General features: G+C 45.3%; 1 protein-coding gene across 7 annotated transcripts in view; it reads right to left on the bottom strand.

The window, feature by feature from the left end:
* Positions 1-15986, bottom strand: part of COL26A1 (collagen type XXVI alpha 1 chain) — a 442136-nt gene that overhangs the window by 31055 nt on the left and 395095 nt on the right. For all 7 annotated transcript variants that reach the window (XM_019511439.1, XM_019511441.1, XM_019511443.1 and 4 more), the window contains 4 exons: positions 13821-13937; positions 12140-12292; positions 4853-4945; positions 2794-2855 (listed from right to left, as the gene is read on the bottom strand). In XM_019511439.1, the coding sequence (XP_019366984.1) occupies positions 2794-2855; positions 4853-4945; positions 12140-12292; positions 13821-13937 (425 nt within the window). The remainder of the gene's footprint in view (positions 1-2793; positions 2856-4852; positions 4946-12139; positions 12293-13820; positions 13938-15986) is intronic.

The following is a 15986-nucleotide window of genomic DNA, read 5'->3' as shown; positions in this document are numbered from 1 at the left end:
CCTCATGTTTTAGTATACTGGGATTTGGTATTGAGGTGTGGGCAATGCTAGTCATACTTCCTAGGGTGACTGGGAGGTGGGAGGGAAGGCATTTCTGGGGGAGATACTTCCCCTGCTGTGGGAAAGAAGCCTCAGCTCATGGGGACCTAATTTGGCTCCCTACCTTGTTCTCCAACCTCCACTAGCCCCTACTCCCTGCAGCCTGGCTAGCTGGCATGTGCTCTGCAGGCTGTTTGCATGGGATTGCTACCCTAGGGGTGGGAAGGTCACCCCCCAGGGGTGGGAGGGGGAGTTGGCTTGGTGCCAACCCCTGCCCGTTGCCCCTCCCAACAGTAAAGTTCAGGGGGTGGAAAGTGTGTCCACACAGAACAGGGGGGCTGGGGAGGGGATACTGCAGACAATCCAGGGGTTAAGAGCTCCAGGAGCTGCCTCAAATTAATATGTAACAAGGTCCTTACACTAAGGGAATGGTGACCCAATACTTACTAATACTCTAGGCTACATTTTTTGTGAACACCCCACCTACCCTCCCCCCAAATTGGGTCACCATTCCCCACTCCTGTCTCCGCACCAGCCCTGATCAGCAAGCTGCCTTCTGCCTGCCCCTCCAGCTGTCCTGGGGGAGTAGGCAGGCAATGGGAACTCCCTTGCCCAGCCCCTCCACTGCTGTTGCCACCGCTGCTGTCTGGACTGGACTCAGCCTGGGGAAGGGCAGCACCCTGGCAGTGGTGGTGGGAGCTGGGCAGTGGGTTCCCCTTCCCTGCTAGCACCCCTAGGACAGTGCCAGCAGTTGAAAGTTAGCCAGGGGGGCAGAAGTGGGGAGCCCCAAGAGTGGGGGCAGGGGGGTAGAGGGGAAGCCCAGGATGGGGGGGTGGGGATTCTTACATTTCAGTCCTCAAGGCCCCTGGTGGTATGAACTTTTAGCTGATCCAAACTCAAGCTAATACTAATACTGATCAACATTTGAGCTGCTCTAAGTGCAACATGTAACAAGGTCCTTAACTTGTTTCCACTTAGAAAGAAGCCTGGCCCTACCATGCCCCAGCCCAGCAGAGCTGGGATAACCTGTGGCTCCTGGCCCTCTTTGCCCTGCACCCCCCTTCCCCCGCCAGTGGGGAGAATCTTACCTGGGACGCCAAACGCAGGGTCGAAGCATCACGCAGACAGCCTCACCAGCCCTACCTGGCCAGGAGCTCAATACCCCCCTGCTTTGGACCTTACACTGGGGGTTAGGGGAAGAATAGGGTGGGCCGGCCAGGGAGGGGAGGGGAGTGGCTGCTGCAGTTGGTTGGCATGGGGAAAGGAGAAGGGCAAGAGGCACTGAAAGCCAGGGCAATTGTGGGCTGGATGTAATTCTCCTTCAGAGGAACAGCCACAGGCCAGATAAAATCATTTCACGGGCCGTATTTTGCTCACCTCTGATTTCATCCATTTTCAATCCCTGCACAGACTTTGCCTCCAGTTATCTTCCATACAACCATTTTATGAGCAAATTTTTCACAATGTGAGATATCAAGGCAAACACATGAGTATCTGAAATGTTAATACTCAAACATAAGAGAGATTGCTGGGAATTTTCCATCAAAGTAACTTTGTTGAAAAAAAGTGGTTAATTTTTTATATCAACATTTTTATATTTGGGTAACAGAAAAAAGAAGTGTGCATGTCAGCAGAATGCACGAGAATATTTTGGTTTCTTAGGCTTATCACCGCATGGTATGCTTCATTCTTAGTGGTCCCATCCTCTCTAATGGCTAGGATGATCAGCTGGACTATACAGGTTTAGTGTGGCCAACGAGGCTAGACAGAATGGGGACATCAGGTACTCAAATTCCGGTGGGGCACACAGCATCACCATGGAGCAATACAACTTAATATTGAACTGATGTAAAACAATAACAAGTTTGTGGTGATTCAGCAAAGTAAACTGAAATGTTCTGGGGCAGAGAGTACCAGAATATTTTGCTCTGATTAAAATGTCAAAACAAAGTACTTTGCCATTTCTAAGTCACAGATGTTCAGCATTTCTCGTTCTGTGAAACATCTAGCTCAGGAGTAGGCAACTCCCAACACGTGCAGTGTGGCAAAGGCATTTTGCTTGGCACATGTGGTTCAGGGTGGATGGGAGGAAGGGGCTGGGGCTGTGCTCCCGCAACAAGGATCAGGCCCCTTGCAGCTCCCCTGCCATCCACCCAGAGGTGTGCATGCACCTGCCACCAGCAACGAGCTGGGCCAGGGCTCTGCAGACCTCACTGTAGCTGCCTGCAGACTCCCCGCAAGCAGCCCAGGCTCCATGGTGGGTGTCAGTGACCTGCCCAGAGCTGGGGCAGCTGCAGCAGGTGCCTGGGAGGCTGCAAGCCACTGCACCGAGGTCTGTGGAGCTCTGGCCTGGCTCACTACTGGTGGTGCACCTGCCTTGCTCATTGCCGGGCACGCACCTCTGGGTGGATAGCAGGGAAAGGGCCACAGCTGCGCTGCCACAACAAAGATCAGGCCCCACACAGCTCCTCCACCATGTGCCCCTGGCACACCAGCATTTTAAGTTGAGGTTGGGATGTTTTTGGCATTCTGCCTAAAAACATTGCCAATCCCTTACCTATCTATTTGGGATAAATTTTAGTCTTGTTTTTGGATGGAAAGCAAATGTTAAATTGTCAGCTTTTCCTATGGAGGGGAAATTTAGATTCTCACTCTATTCTAATACCTAAACATTGAATCTTCTACAGGGAAAAATGGCTTCTATGTTCCTCTCTCCACCCTTACACCCAAAACATTTAACATAAAATAGCTTACTTGTGCCCCTGGCACTCCAATAGGTCCTGGCAGCCCTTTGGGTCCCGATGCTCCTGGGGGTCCTGGTAAGAATCATCATTTGAAACACATTTTACAGACCTGCTGGAATCAGATGCATTTTCTTTCACTGCTCCTGATTAGCACGACTGGGTGCATCTACTATGTCGCTGCAGCAATATGCTATGGCGACGTAGCAGCAATGGGTACAAACCGTGACACTGCAGCTACGTCGCTGTAGCAACGCACTCCCTTGGTATACTGCATTGCTACAGCGACATAACAGCTAAATATAACCATGCACTGCCAGCACTGTGCAGTAACAGCAGTTACTGTGCTATTATTTAGTACTTCTTTAAAAGAAGTACTAAATGACAGCACAATAACAACAGCGCTATAGGGGCATGTGTAGATGCGTCCTCTGTCTCTCTTTGCATACATCTTATTGGAGAAACCTGGTCATCAGGAATGGGCCAAACATCCCTATGTTTTGGAAGTGCTTTACCGCTATACAAATCTTTAAACCTAGGAAGAATGAAGTACAGCATTGTGCTGCATTCCCTGAAATTACATTTTTCCCATGGCCCTAATAGAAACTTTAGATCAAAATTGATACAGCAGCTATTCCAGAGTGGGTACTTTGCCCGGTATTTCTAAAAGAGAATGAATCCAATAAAGAGATAAGAGACTAGATGGGTCTTCTAGGGTTCCCCACCTATAATCTCACACAGTCTCTAGGTGAAGGCAGGAAGGTGTTTTTTTTAGCTGGAATGGAGTTACTGACTTTAGTTTTTGACCAATTCCCTTGCCTCTCCTTGAGATGTATAGGGATGTAGGCTTACTGTATTTACTGGCTTATCAGAAAGTTTGGGTTTTTTTCCCCCAAGGGCTCCACTGTGGTCGAAAATGGGTTTGAACCCAGCAAAAATTATGTATTTTTTAAAATCAGATGAATTTGTTCTGTTCATTCAACAGCCTTGCTCCTCTTGGAAAAAAAAAGATAAGCAATTCTATCTATAGGATTTCTATTAAGTTATACCTGCAGTTCTTCAAGAGATGGTATATTTGCTTATTCTGAATTTACTGACCCTTCTCCTTCTGCTTTCACTGTCCTAACCCTTGAGATGAAACAATGTGAGTATTATGCACACATTAAGCACAGCTGAATGCACTACTCAAATGTTTAAATCTAAGAATAAATTAATTGAAGGATAAATGAAAACCCTCAAAGTAAGAGAAAAAGCCTCTTGTGTTATTAGCAGGGAATCACTCATGAAGAGGCATCATGCAGTGAAGCCCTGGTGCTTGCAAGAATATTTATCACTTAAGCCATTTAAAAGAAAAATCACATTAAAAGAGGAATTAAACAAATCACTTCTTTGCCACCAAATGTTAGGCCCAAATTCCAATCTCAGGAACACTGGTACAAACCTGGAGTAGCTTCACTAGCTTCAGCAAGAAGGGGTAAATAACTGGGGGGAGGAAGGGTGGCAACCAGGGCATCAGCCCAAGGTGCTGAGGGGCTTGCAAAGACAGCAACTGCTGTCGCTGGTCTCCTGGCCACTGCACCACTGCCATCAGGGTGTGGAACTGCCCAGTTACTCCTCTGTAAACTACTCCAGGTTTGAATCCATGTAATTGGAGCACAGACCCAGATTCTGAGCGGTGTAACTCAACCTCAATAGTCTCTAAAGCAGCCAAGACCAGAACTTTGCCTTGAGGTTCAGTTTAAGACATACATGGATTCCCCTTGCTCCAGTTCTGATGGGTCTGTTCAGCTTTCCTAGTTTGTTCCATCTTACTCTGTGCAGTCAGATGGCTTCTTTCCTTACTCAAGCACTGGGATAACATGACTCCAGAACTGCCTCTTCATTGTCAATGCCAACATTAGTTCTGAGAAGCTAAATGGAGATGCAAGCTGCCTTCCTCCTTTCCACCTTAACCCACAGCTGTGCAGCTCCCTGTAACATCGCTTAACCTACCCTGGTGACCTACCCTAACATAGCTTAACCTACTCTAGTGAATCCTTCCCATGCACCACCAGTCTGATCATTTCTATTACCTGGTGGCCCCACAGGACCTGGAGCTCCGCGTGGCCCTGGCAAGCCAGCCATAATAGTGTCTATGATGGTGGAAGCCAGCTGGGGTTCTCCATCTGTAGTAAAAAGCAGAGTAATTAGTGACTCAAAAAATTAGCAACTGCAATGTCCAATCAGGCAGGATTTCACACTGGGCTGTTTGAAACCTCAAGCCTGCTGTTGGCCAAGGACAGATGATGTTTAATTATGTGGAATTCTAGCCATTAGAACAATTTCCCTGGCCATTTGAAGGGGAACTCATCTAGAAGCTGATTGCAAAAGATGCAACCAAAACAAAACAAAAAGAGTTGTCATTTCCTGCTGCTGATGCCAAAGGAATGAGCTTGCTATTATGCATTCACAAGGCTCTGTGCATTAGGCCAGTACAGATTTGCACTAGCTTTGGATTAAGCATGTGCAGGAAAGTTCTCAAACATACTTCTAGCTCATCAGCCTATTCCCACACGAGGGGCACCTATAAATGTGCGCTGGGGTCGAGAGGGGTGAGTCTAATTAGAGAGGTTCTGAGAGCTGCCCTAATTAAAGTGCCCACAACATCACATGTGTTCAGCGTCCCACACTTCAAAATGGTGGTGGGGGTGTTTTAACTAAAGCTCGTTGAATGAGCTTTAGTTAAAGCACCCCCATCACCATTTTGAAATGCAGGGATGCTGAATACACATGATGTGGAGACTGCTGGAGTGCACTAATTAGCATGCTCCAGCAGGCTTGCAGTAGACTCAATTAATCGTGTCTGCTTCGATGTGTGCTAATTAGCACAGCTCCATCATATGTATAGATGCCCTGTAATAGCCCCAGACAATTTCTCTATCTGTCCAATCAGCATTTTTGTTTAAAGACGCACACAACCTTCAAAGCTGTCTGGATAGTACTTTGTGCAGGGAACAAGGTAGTAAAGAGAAGTGAACTCTATGGTTCAGCAATAGCTTTGTTCAAAGTTGTCATCTCTAAGTCCAAGAAGTCATATGTGAACTCTGAGCTCCTCTGACTGACCAATTCACTACTGAGCTATCACAGATGTCCAAGTACATCCACCAACGCCACAGCCAGCACATCATGCTGCCATCTTATCTCTGGGCCTGGCTCATCAATCCAACACGCTGCCTATGGGCCCATATGGTATTATACTAGTGCTTTGTGGTCATTATGGTATCACCTTCCGTTTGAGAATCCCCAAACACTATTTTATAGTTGGGGAAGCCAAGGCGCAAAGGTGAAGTGATTTGCCCATGGTCACACAGCAACAAAGGAAACCCAGGTATCACAACTCTGGTCAGGATTCACAGTCTACTGCTCCAACCACTTGATTCTGACCAATTCTGCAGGCCTAACTTGGCTGTCTGCCTTCAGTGTCCTCAGCAGTTTTCTTTTTCAGGGTTCCTGACCTTCCATTTGTCTTCATAAGAATGGAAAGAAAGGAAAGAGTAAGCAGAGAAGAGATGTCTTCAGAACTTGAAGAGAACAACACAACAAAATCAAACAGTTAACACAAAACCATACAAGACGGTAAGTTCCTTGTAGCATGGAGAGGATTGAGGTAATTATTGCTAGAAGAAATATATGTTTCACTTTCTGAAATATTTTTAAATAAATTTTATCAGCTAAAAATAACATGGCCCATTCTGCAGGCTCCCTGACCCAAGGGCTCAGCTTCACAGAAGGCCCTCTAAAAAGTCAGGTCCTTCCTAGTTACCAACACTTATGTGGCGCTAGCAATTCCCACCTCTTCATGCCTATGATCCAGTAATAGGTCTATCATGTTTTGTCCTCTTCTGAAACAATGGACACTGGGTGTGTACATGAGGTGCTAACTGTGCAGTAACCTAATTCTACTGCAAAGTAACGTGGCAGGGCAAAACCCATGCTAATATGCTACTGCGCAGCAGCATGAGGGTACTGCACAGTTAGCATCACTAAAAAGCTAAGCGCTGGTGCTACTGCACCAAAACTCCAGTTACTGTGCATTGATTTAGTACTTGGTTATGCAAGTACTAAACTAAATGCGCCATAACTATGACACATTAATGAACGGGTAGATGCACCCACTGGGAATGAATGGAGTTGGGATACCAGAAGGATCACCAGAGCCAAAGTGTCTCTAGAACAGCAGGAGATACCTACAACTCTGTCGTGCTAACTAATGGTAGTTCTTCTCTTTACTGGAGCCTCCATCCCCGGATAACTCAACCCTGGCCTCTTTTGGGGCTAAGCTGAGCGCTGAGGGCCAGATCAAACAGGTAACTGTCCATGGCCATCAGTTTTTAGTGTAGCCATCTTCCCTTTGCAGTCATGAAACAAAACAGCTGAGAACACTTTCATGTTCACAGGGAAAGGTATCCAAGTGAAGTGTGTAATCCAATTAATTCAAGTTTTATTTGACCACGTCAAAATCCATCAGGGCTTCGTAGTGAGATGGAATCAGAAAATGAACATCGAATAGCACTGAAGGCATTAACAATTTCAGGGGGTTTGCGTTCTTAAAAGAACAAGCAGTCAACAAAACTGAGGGAGTGCCCCTAGGAGATACCAGTGGGGTAGTGGGACTGCAAACTAATGGGATTTAATTAGTGGGGGGGGGAGAGGAAGGGGGAGCTTTGGGTTGTAGCATGTTCCAGCTAAACAGAATCTTATTGTTACGCCAAACAAGTTACTCCCACAGATCCGTTCATCTTGACATGAGATCAATTTGACTCAAAGTTATTTAAGAATGGTGCTTCTGTAATTGTGACACTGTGAAAAATAAACTGCTTGGGAGCCCTAGAGCTCACTGGCTCTTGATTTGGACTTTGTGTGGTTAGCATGTGTGTGTGTGAATATATGGGGGAGGCGGCAGAGACAGAGATGGGCATATAGTGTTACTCCTCTGTCAGCTGTCTAGCCATGTCACACTCACCAAAGTAATGGCTGCCTGAAGACAATGAGCACAATGCTTCCTGCTATGCACCAAATGCTCCCTCCCCACTCTATGGTCAGCAAGGACCCCAGTTGCAGCCCACCTAGTGCAAATCCATCAGGCACAAGCAAATCTGGAATCTCTGCTTTCCCCATACACACACACAAACAATCTGGGATCAGACGAGACCCAGGGACTTATTCGCAGCTCAGAGCTGCAGTAGAGGGTCACTCAGAAACATTCATTGTCCAGCAGCAAAGGGTTGGAGAGCTCATTGTCTTCCACCTGACCCTGACTAAACCTCCTGCACAATATCACCGTCCCTTGCTTGGAGTAAAGGCTCCATTTTGCATGCATGTGCCTGAGCATCCGTGAAAATAGCAAGCTAACAGCTTCCTTTGCATGTAAGTGAGCACCTTTCGCATGTAAAAGACTCAGCTCCAGGGCTGTCCAAACTCCTGGCCAGCAGAAGAGTGCTGTAACAAGGTAGCCTGGCTAATGTAAGCAGAGCCAGGCAGGAATTTGCACATGATCCAAGGAAAAAATCTTAAACTAAGCTGAAACCTCCCCTGAGAGGCATGCTGTGTTGTAGGCACATATTTGATGCACAGATGGACACAGTTCTCAAAGCAAATCAATACGGTTTTCTAAAGGAAAGCATTCCTCTATTTCCCAGTCCTGCCCTACCGGGCCTTCTCTTTGAGCCTTCCCAATTCTCTCTTCATTCATTTTGGAAAGACAAAACAGGCCAATGGCTCAGGCACTAGGCTGGGACTCAGGAGCTTTGGTTTTTTTCCCATCTCGGACCTGACAGGGCAAATCACTCCCTTTTACTGCACCTCAGTTTCCCCATCTGTAAAAAGTGGAGATGATGCTTCTTTGCATCTTTTATACACTACTTTGCAATCTTAGACAGTAAATCCCTGTGGTAAAAGCAAGTTATTGCTATTTTCCCCTTCCTTTTTCTAAAAAAGGATCTTTTATTCCATAGCTCTTCAGATCCTTAGGGTGCTGAACCAAATACCTGCCCCACTCATTTGTAAGTGCCTGAGAGGCAAGTGGGTGGTAAAACTGAAGACATTATGATGGGACCAGGTATTACTGAGAAACTGACCCAGCAATAATGGTACTGAGTTTAGGATAAATTCTCTGTATTAAAGGCTTGATTTGCTGAGACAGGATGGAAATGAAGTAATCCTGTCTTAATTTCTTTCTGCTACCTGATCTGGAGAGAGACAACTGGGACCAATTTCTTTACCACAGCACAGTGAAACTGTGAGAAAATATTTGTCTCCCCATTTTTGGCTTCTGCCTGCTGATAATCTCTGCCAACAGGAACTTGTTGTGATTAATAAAATGCTGACATTAACCATGATCAAGTGGAACTGAACACTGGCTAATAATAATAATAATCTGATGCAGCCTTTTCACATCTATGTGGGTGCACAGGCCCATTAGTAGGAATATGCTTCCCTCTGCTGTCAGCAGCTGAGATCTTACATTTATGGTTTTCAGATGTGTTCCATTAAAAAAAAAATCCTAGCTGGGGTTTACAGAGCCAGGTTTTATTGGCTGTGGAGGATCAGCTTTCCACCAACCCAGGGTAACCAAAGCCAGCCAGTGCAGTAATAAAAGGGTAAATTATTTAGGAAGATGATCTTAATCTTGCAGTAAGACTCATCATGGGGAGTCTTGTATTAATCACAAAAAGAACTAAAGGCTGGAGATGAATTACTGCTTAGTGTTTAGATGCTATGGAGATGGGCACGCTATAAAAATCTAGTGTAGATTAAATAAGACTAAGAGGATCTGGATCAAATATACCTCAGAAAGCCAAGATGCTTAGCTTCCCTATCTGTGCTTTTTTAGCATTTCACCTAGATTCGTTGGTTTTCTCTCGACTTCAGCAGAGCCAGGATTTCGCAGTGGGCAAAAACCTTGCAAGGCAAATGCACTGTCACGAATTTCACCATGGCATACTATTTGTAGAAAGCAAGCCAATATATAGTCTGAATATTAATGTGATAGGAATCAGCAAAATGGCTCAAGACTCGCTTGTTTCACCAAACTTCCCATCTGAACCTTTTCAGGTGGCTGCAAAACTGGAGACAGCCTGAAGTAACCATCACATCCATTAAAACCAACGTAGAGGTGAATCAAGTAGGATTCTAAGACTCAAGGAGTGGTGGAAGGGGAAAAAAGAACTCTAGGGATCTACAACAAAAAAGTTAGGATATGGCAATAAATTGTCTACAAAACACCCTGTGTCTGCACCAGATGAAGTATTCCATGCTATTTGTTTTGTTTAAGGTCTGCTATCACTAGGGTGGCCATCATAGAGGACATTCTGGTTTTCTGCTACTCTGTCCTCTATTGATACGAAACTCAATGCCTTTCAAGAGAAAGACAGAGGACATAAAGGCATCAGGTTTCATATCAATAGAGGACAGAGGACAACCGGACTGTCCTCTATGATAGTCACCCTAGCTATCACAACTATAATCACATATTGTTCTAAAGTAATGCATTGATCATTATGATCAGAGTCCTCAGAAGAAGTTGGAAAAAAGGGATTTTACAGTTTTCTGTTTCTTAAATTACCCTGCTATAATTCTTGTTGCTTATCGATCCAAATATCAGAGCCAAACCCAACACCAAAAAAAAAAGGCAGTGACAAGACTTTCAGTCAGCTAAAATCTTAACTTCTAGACTCCTGGAAAAGATTAGATCAACTCACTCATTCTTCTAAATAGATAAATTGTTCCATGATGTGTGTCCTGTTTTCTGTGGACACTAAAAGGACCTAGCCCTTTTCAGAGAAATACAGGTTTGCTCCCATGTTAATGGTCAACACTTATTCACTCTCCCTACTTTGGTGTGCTGGCTTATCACTGCCTCCAAGAGCAGCTTCATATTTTGGTGGTTCTATGTCTGTGCAGTTTCCCTAGTGCTATGGGACCCATTGGAACGAAAGGCTCTAGAGAAATGCACAATCACTTGAACAAAAGCCTCTCTTTTTCAGGGCTTTTGGGCTCCTTATAACTGTGTAGCATATGAATGCCATGAAAAGACTTTGCTCTGTAACAGATACATGGAAGCTAACAGAGAAGTGTGCAGGCAGAGATTTCTAACCATCTTTTGTATCTCGCACCATTTTTAATTTCTTTTTTTTTTTTTGCCTAAGGGCATATATATCTGAAAGCTTGCAAATAACTTTTTTTGCAACTATTTAGTTGGCTTAATAAAAGATATTACCTCTACCCAAAGACTTTGCCTGCCAGGTAGAGAGAGTGATTAAAAACTTCATGTGTATTGAAAACTTCTGTTTTAAATCTATTTCTATCAAATTCTGACCTGTCAACTGTGGCTTGATACCTGCTCTGTTACCTCTGTGGTATTGCACTGCAATTCAAGGGCTTTTTTAGAGCAAAAGTTTCCCAAAGTATTATTATTCACACAATAAATGTTTTTCCTCCTCTAATTCAGAAGGAGAAGAGTCCAACAACTTGATATTGACATCATAAAATTCTTGTCTCAATTCTCTGGATGAAGAAGGCAATCCCGGTCCAGTGGGGACAGAGTAAGATCAGCATGGAGAGCCACCCAGAAGATAAATAAATAGAATGGAAAAAAAAGGCAAGGAGCAATGGGTTGGATTCTTTAAAGAGCAGGCAGGGGTACTGTAAGATTCGGAAAGGTGCAGAAGAACACCACCACTATTTCCAGAGGTTTATTATAGCAAACTGCTGAGGTCCATTTTGTAACTCCACCCCACTCTGAACAGGACCTCAAAGGGCTGCCATCTCTGAGAGGTAGACTGGTGGGCCACACACGAGCACCATGGTATTGTGACAGGTGTCATATGGCCTATGACAGTGCAACAGCATTATCCCCTGACCTCACATCACATAAGCTGTGTATTTATGATACGGACCCTACACGTAACATTATGTAAGCCTTGTAAGTTAATCCAGCATCTTTTTTGCAACATGCAGCAAAGAGGCTTTCATGAGGCATAGGCAACTCTTTAAAATTAGCAGGATCCCAGAAAAATCTCATCTGTTAAAGCAGTTTCACAAGCTACAGGGCTTAGTCTAGACACAAGAAACAACCTGAGCAAAGAGGTCAGGTTCATCATTAGAGCTAATGAGCCAATTTGAATTCCTTTCATCCCCCAAACTTGTTTCAGCAGACACCTAGGAGTGAACTGGCATTAAAGAAGCATATGCATTTGTCATGTCTCAGGGAAAGCAGGAACACAGTAGTAGGTTGGTGGGGAGGGAGAGAAAAAGCAGGTGAGTTCTCTGCACAGGCTACCTACAGATGCACGTGGAAGGACTCACCAGTAGAAACTTACTTTCTTTTTCAGCTGTGGGCTGCAATGAGTAGAGAACCCCTTGCTGGAAGGTGAGGGGAAGGCCTGGGGTGGCAGGTGGCCCTGGTGGTCCTGGTGGCCCTGGAATCCCTACTTCTCCTGGAAGTCCTCTAGGTCCTTGAGGCCCCAGGAGCCCTAAAAAGAAACAGCAGAGGAGCTTTCAGTGCCGTGAGGGATGTGCTAGCACCTGCACTGGTGCAGAATCCATACAACGTCTGCCAAGCAGCTGCAAAGAAATGAATCTGGATCTAAACCTAAGAGATTCCCAGACCAGGCACAGGAGCTGTATGAGAGCTCACGAGCTTTCCCAGGCATCTTCATTTCAGAGTCCTGTTTTCAGTCTTAACTCATATTAATGCCTACTAGTCAAACTGAAAGAAGTAGCTAGGAGAGATACCTTTCTTCAGTAGGGAAATCTCTGATGCCTCGGTATCAGGAGCACGAAGAACAAAGCACATTTACACAAGGCCACATAACTCCCTTGTGCTCATGTAGCATAGAAGGGAGTTGAAACGGTTTTGCAGCAAGGCCCCTTCCTACACAGTTTTGGCAAGGAGTATTCTTCTGATGAACTAAAGGGGGACGCTTGAGGGAAGAGAGCCAAACCTCATTGCCTCCATTCCCCCACATGCAAAACAGGGCTGATGAGGTTTCCCTGGCTCACAGCTATAATAAGGTTTAATTCACCAAGGGTAAAATTCAGCCCTGTGCAAAGGGCCAGTGTGAGTTAAGCAGAGTCCTCAGGTTGCTCCTCTGCAGAGGGGAGCAATACCCTTGTGTCTGTAAAGCATGTAAAAAAATCCTCAAATAGAAGACACTGGAAAAAGGCAAAGCCTTTGCCTTCCTGTGAGCAACCCCCTCAAGCAGAGACAGAAAACCTGATCATCTGACGGGCAGATCCATACTACTTTCTTTGGGGCTAGAGGCTTCTCCTGTTTCAGTCTCCGAGAACTTGAGAAGGCGAACACATCCCAGACTGGACCTCAGCCATTCTCTGGACTGCGGAAAATGTCGGGAAGTCTCCAAGGCCACTCTCATGTTTAAGGCATGCTCCAGGTTTCAAATGCTTCCCTCGACTGGAGATTTATGAAGCACAGAGACTGCTGTCTGGCAGCTATTGTGTAGCATCATCTCTTTCACAAGATTTAGTAACATTCTGGGGGGAAGGGAAGTCTCTGAGCTCAGGAAGTGATTGTACAGTGAGAAAAAGGTCCTACTTTTAATCCTTTGCTTTCAGGTGTGACAGCATCATTGTTTGGTGTTTGCTTGCCCCCTAAGTTTGACACACCCAACACAAGAAGCGAAGTTCTTCCCCTTACACTATACACATTCCCTGCAGAGACGTGATAACAGGATATAGTGATTAAAGGGTTAAACAAGAAAAGCTCATCTTTGCTAACTGGGGAGGCAGTATGGGATGTGATGCTGCTGGCTTCCTCCAGTAATTGATTTCATCTCCACGGAAGTGGCCTGGGAATGTCAACGTTAAAATTTCCCAACTTGGGCCCAATCCTGCTAGGAGCTGAGAGCCTTCGGCTGATTCACCAGTAGGAGCCAAAGACGGCCTTCGATTCAGCTCTGTGTGTGGACATCACACTAACAATTTAGCTACAGTCTCAAGAGCTCCCTAGCAAGGCAGGGAGCATTCCCCTCCAAGACTCACCTGGTGGTCCTGCGGGCCCCTTCTCACCAGGCAGTCCCCTTTCTCCCTTTGGTCCTGGTGGTCCTGGAAGTCCAGCTGGTCCAATTGGACCTGGAGGCCCAATCTGTCCAGGTGCCCCTGCGAACATTCAAATGGAAAATGAGGACATAGTGCAGATGCTTATACCATCAGTTTGGCCCACGGGGGAAATACAGCCTTGCTTGGTTAGGGTGGCTGACAGTAGTCGTTACACATCAGTGACAACAGCCTACCAGAACACAGGGCCCGTGGGCTCAGTCATCTGGAGTAGCTCATAGTGCAGGCTGAAAAAAAGCAGCAAGTCCCTGGCAAGAGCCTGCTGCTGGCATCAACATCTGTAAAATGAGCAAATGGTACCCACTGCAGCTGTGGTGTGCTGGCCAGTACAAATCTGCCCCTGCAGCCGGCCCTCTTCCCACCAAGTGCTTCTATGGGGCAGGATTTTGCTGACAACCTTGATCTGGTCTTAACCTGCTTAATCCAGACAAATTTTTGCCCCATAGAAACTTACTACAGCAAAAGTTGCAAAAGATCCAGACTGATACCAGTATAAAAGCAAGTAAAATACGGATTCACATGTGATAGGAGGGATAGTCTCTTATACAAGGGGGTTGTCTACCTCATCTGTTCACTAGGTTTCAAACATTTAAAGCACGTCCCATTTAACACAACATCTCCCATGGCAAGGAACATGCCTGATTGAACCAAATCCAGTCAGGCATGCATGGCAGTTAGATGATATATCAGTTTGTATCACTGAGCAAGGGGAAGAACAGAAAGAGATCATGGAAGTAATGCAATAACTCCAGTGAGTTACACAGCAATTCCTCCAAAGCCCTGCATCAGCAGACAGAAGGTGAGCAGAGCAGGCTGTAGTTTATATGTAATCTGGAAGGAAGCTCTTACTGTAGGCAATAAATAAAGTAAAGGTTTAATACTTCAACAGTTTTGCTGTTTCCTCTGCACTTCCAGAATAATAACCCTTAACCCTTGTACAATATTATACTAAGCACCATGTCTCTGCTGGTATATTCAGGTAATAGGTGCTTTGGGCAGGTAAATTTAAACTACTGAACAGACATTATTTAATATAGAGAGATGGGTACATGTTTTTGACCCTGCTGAAGGCAAGTGTCCAACTTTGAGAGCACTTGATAAATAAGTATCAGATCTGGGGCTAGAAGAGCCAGGAATCTCTGGGTTTTAGCTCTGTGCTACCAAGAGGCTTAGACTGCTTGAAAATAGAGATGAACCAAAGCTACAGAGAGTCTATAGGGCTTCCTGTCTGCATTCACAATTTGGAGAGTCCAGATGTGGGGTCTTGGTTTCCGCCCATCTTTACTTGTAAACAAAGCAAATGAAAATGTTTATGTTCATAAACAGAACAGAGACCCGGTTTTGTCTTGATGAGCTTGGAAACTCTGCCATTTGCCTTTTTCTCCCTCCCCTCTACTATGTATGAAGAAGCACCAGGCTCTCTAAGCTCTTTCCCAAGTGACGGCTTCAAGAGACAGGTGGGATGGGCTGGCCAGGGAACAATTTCACTGCCCCTGCCCACTGGAATGGGCAACCTACAATACAACCTGATCTCATGAGACTAGCAGCTCCAGGAGGTTCAGACCTCTTCAATAGACAGATCCAGTTCCCATCCTGATGATACAGTACTGCCTGACTAGGCCTCCACATGCACACCCAAATTATCATGCAGCTCTTGGAGCTGTTAGTCTCAAGACATCGAGCTTCCTAAAAGACTCCCTCCCCACCACCCTTCCCTCTTTCAATCAATCTGGGAAGAGTGAAAAAGGACATCTTTTCTCTTGGTATTTTGGCATTTCCATTCTGATTCCCAGCTAGAACCAGGAAGTTCATAGTGGTGGGAGTTGAATTCATATTTTGTTAGTTTTTAATTTGAATATTTTATACATCAAACAAGGTTCGGTTCAGTTTGATTACACTGAACAAAGATTTGGGGTGGCTTTTACATTTGATTGAAGCCAGTTTGTTAATGTACTGAATGAAAAAACTAAGGCTTTCTTATATCATGGATTGGCAGTTGAACACATTTAACACCCTCAGATGACAGGTAGACAGGTTACAGGAGTGGGCGAATGAGAACAGGATGGGTTTCAACACTGACAAGTACAAGGT

Source organism: Gavialis gangeticus, unplaced genomic scaffold (genome assembly GCF_001723915.1).
Source record: "Gavialis gangeticus isolate Ggan-Ray unplaced genomic scaffold, GavGan_comp1, whole genome shotgun sequence".
Lineage (NCBI taxonomy): Eukaryota > Metazoa > Chordata > Crocodylia > Gavialidae > Gavialis > Gavialis gangeticus.
Note: the sequence above shows the minus strand (reverse complement) of the source record. Positions and strands in the feature narration are given on the sequence as shown.